Below are 1,947 nucleotides of genomic sequence, written 5' to 3'. Positions count from 1 at the left end.
CCTGGCGCAAAGGGAAAGGTTGGGAAGAATAACAATTTCATTCTCCCGGCTGCCCCATCCTGTTCTCCATAACCACCCTCCTTCCCGAAGACAACACGGGTTTGGTTCAGTCATGGCAACGGTTCTAACTTCTTGACCCGTAAAAACAGACAGACGCCCGAGAACTCCCTCCCAGCGCTCGGAGCCAGGCTCCAGACGGGCGCAGCAGCGATTCACCAATTCGAGGTCTGCGTGACTTCGCCGCTCGGCTCCCGGTGCCACCCCGCCTCCCACCCCACAGCCCGCGACCCGGCTGCTCCCGCGGCTGGGGGAAGCCGGAGTGCGCGCCCGCCTTCCCAGCGTTAGCCTGTCTCTGGGGAGCCCGAGACTTGCACGGGGTGCCCCGGGCCGAGCTCGGAGCCCTGGCGTGGCCAGACAGGCGGCATCACCCTGGGACAACTTCCAGCAGCGGCACGCACGCCACGGCAAAGTCCAGAGCAGCGGCCGAAGAGCCGCGACTCTCTGGTCCTTTGCAGCCTCCGGCCTCCGGCGAGCCCGCCTGCCCCGCTCAGCTCCGAAAGCCCCGCGGTCCACCCCGCGCCCCTACTCCAGCCGCGGAGGACCCCTCTGGCCCCCGACGTTCCGCAGAGCCGCCAGCTCGCTGGGGCTCCGATTCCCCGCGATTCCTGCCGGCTCCGGCTCCGCAGTCTCCTCCCCAGGCCGTGCAGGACCGGGACCCGCGGCCGCGTACCGCCGGGTAGTGGGCAGGGGGCTCGGTGGCCGAGAGTCTGCCCGCCCCGCAGACCGGCGGGCTCGCTCGCGCTTACCTATGCTGATGGTGTTGGGGAATCCTCCGTGCGAATGACCCAAAAGCCCCAAGACTAAAAAGAAGACCGCCCGGAGCACGCTTTGCCCCATTTTCTTCTGTCTGGCCATGCTATGCCTAAAACGAAGCTGACGAGAGCATGGGCGCAACTCGGGAGTCGTCAAAATAATACTAGAAAAAGAAAAAAGAATTCGCCGTCTCTTACACCCCCTCCCCTCAACTTGCTCTTGCTCACTCTTCCTTTCCACCCCACACTAGTCCTCCTCCTCCACCACCTTCTCCTCTCTCTCTCTCTCTCTCTCTCTCTCTCTCTCTCTCTCTCTCTGGCTCCTTCTCCTCCCTCTCGCTCCCAGGCTCTCTCACCACCCCTCCCCGCCCCCCACCTCACTTCTGTCTTCACACCAATGTGGAAGGCGGGTTCATTGGCTGCAAGCTGGGTTCGCCAAAGATCTCTCTCCCTATCACTACTAGAGATTGGGGGAGGGAGGGGGAAGGGAGAGAGAGGGGGAGAGAGAAGGAGAGGGAGAGAGAGCCTAAAACACAAAACAAAAAAAGACAAAGCACCGAAAAACAAACAATAAAAGAAGAGAGAGAGAAAAAGAGAGAGAGACACAGACAGAGACAGTGACAGAGTATAAAGAATATCTGAGACTTTTCTACCCTAGAAGATGATGTGTCTAAAGAAGGAAAAAGAAGGAAAGAGCGAAAAGGCTCAGCGCCGGTGAACTGGGCTCTTCCGATTGGGCCGGTAGGGGGATATTGATCAAAGTTGATCTGACGTGGAATTAAAGCCGCACAGCGCGTAGCTCCACTGCAAACTGCAGCCGCGGACTGCAAAGCCTCGGCGCTGGCGATTGTCAACACGGGAGATGGGATCAATAGAGATACACTAGTTTTCACGTGGGCCAGCCTTTCAATCTGCAAACTGTCCTTTTAAAAACAGAAAGAAAAGAAAAGCTGCATTGCACCTGGATCTGTATATCTGTCTAAATGTGAAGGGAGGGGAAGCTGGGAGTGGGGGTCGGTTAGTGGTTACTCCTGAGTCTTTTTGTAGAGACTCAGAGGAGCAGTTCCCATCACAATGCACCCAAAGATTTTGCGCATGCCCGGCCCCTGCCGCTCAGTTTTTACAGCAGAGGCCG

At 58.5% G+C, this 1,947-nt stretch overlaps 1 protein-coding gene across 4 annotated transcripts in view; it reads right to left on the bottom strand.

Moving 5' to 3' along the window:
• GRIA3 (glutamate receptor, ionotropic, AMPA 3) overlaps nt 1-1,334 on the bottom strand; it is a 257,603-nt gene extending 256,269 nt beyond the window's left edge. For 2 of the 4 annotated variants that reach the window (XM_012727149.1, XM_012727150.1), the window contains exon 1: nt 807-1,165. In XM_012727149.1, coding sequence (XP_012582603.1) covers nt 807-915 — 109 coding nt within the window. In that variant the 5' untranslated portion in view covers nt 916-1,165. Of the gene's footprint in view, nt 1-806; nt 1,166-1,188 lie in introns of those variants that run through there. The other 2 variants (XM_004685771.2, XM_012727148.1) reach the window with 2 other exon arrangements.
• Between the last annotated feature and the right edge of the window lie 613 nt (nt 1,335-1,947).

The sequence above is a fragment of the Condylura cristata genome, unplaced genomic scaffold (assembly GCF_000260355.1).
Source record: "Condylura cristata isolate star-nosed mole 26May11 unplaced genomic scaffold, ConCri1.0 scaffold00019, whole genome shotgun sequence".
NCBI lineage: Eukaryota > Metazoa > Chordata > Mammalia > Eulipotyphla > Talpidae > Condylura > Condylura cristata.
Note: the sequence above shows the minus strand (reverse complement) of the source record. Positions and strands in the feature narration are given on the sequence as shown.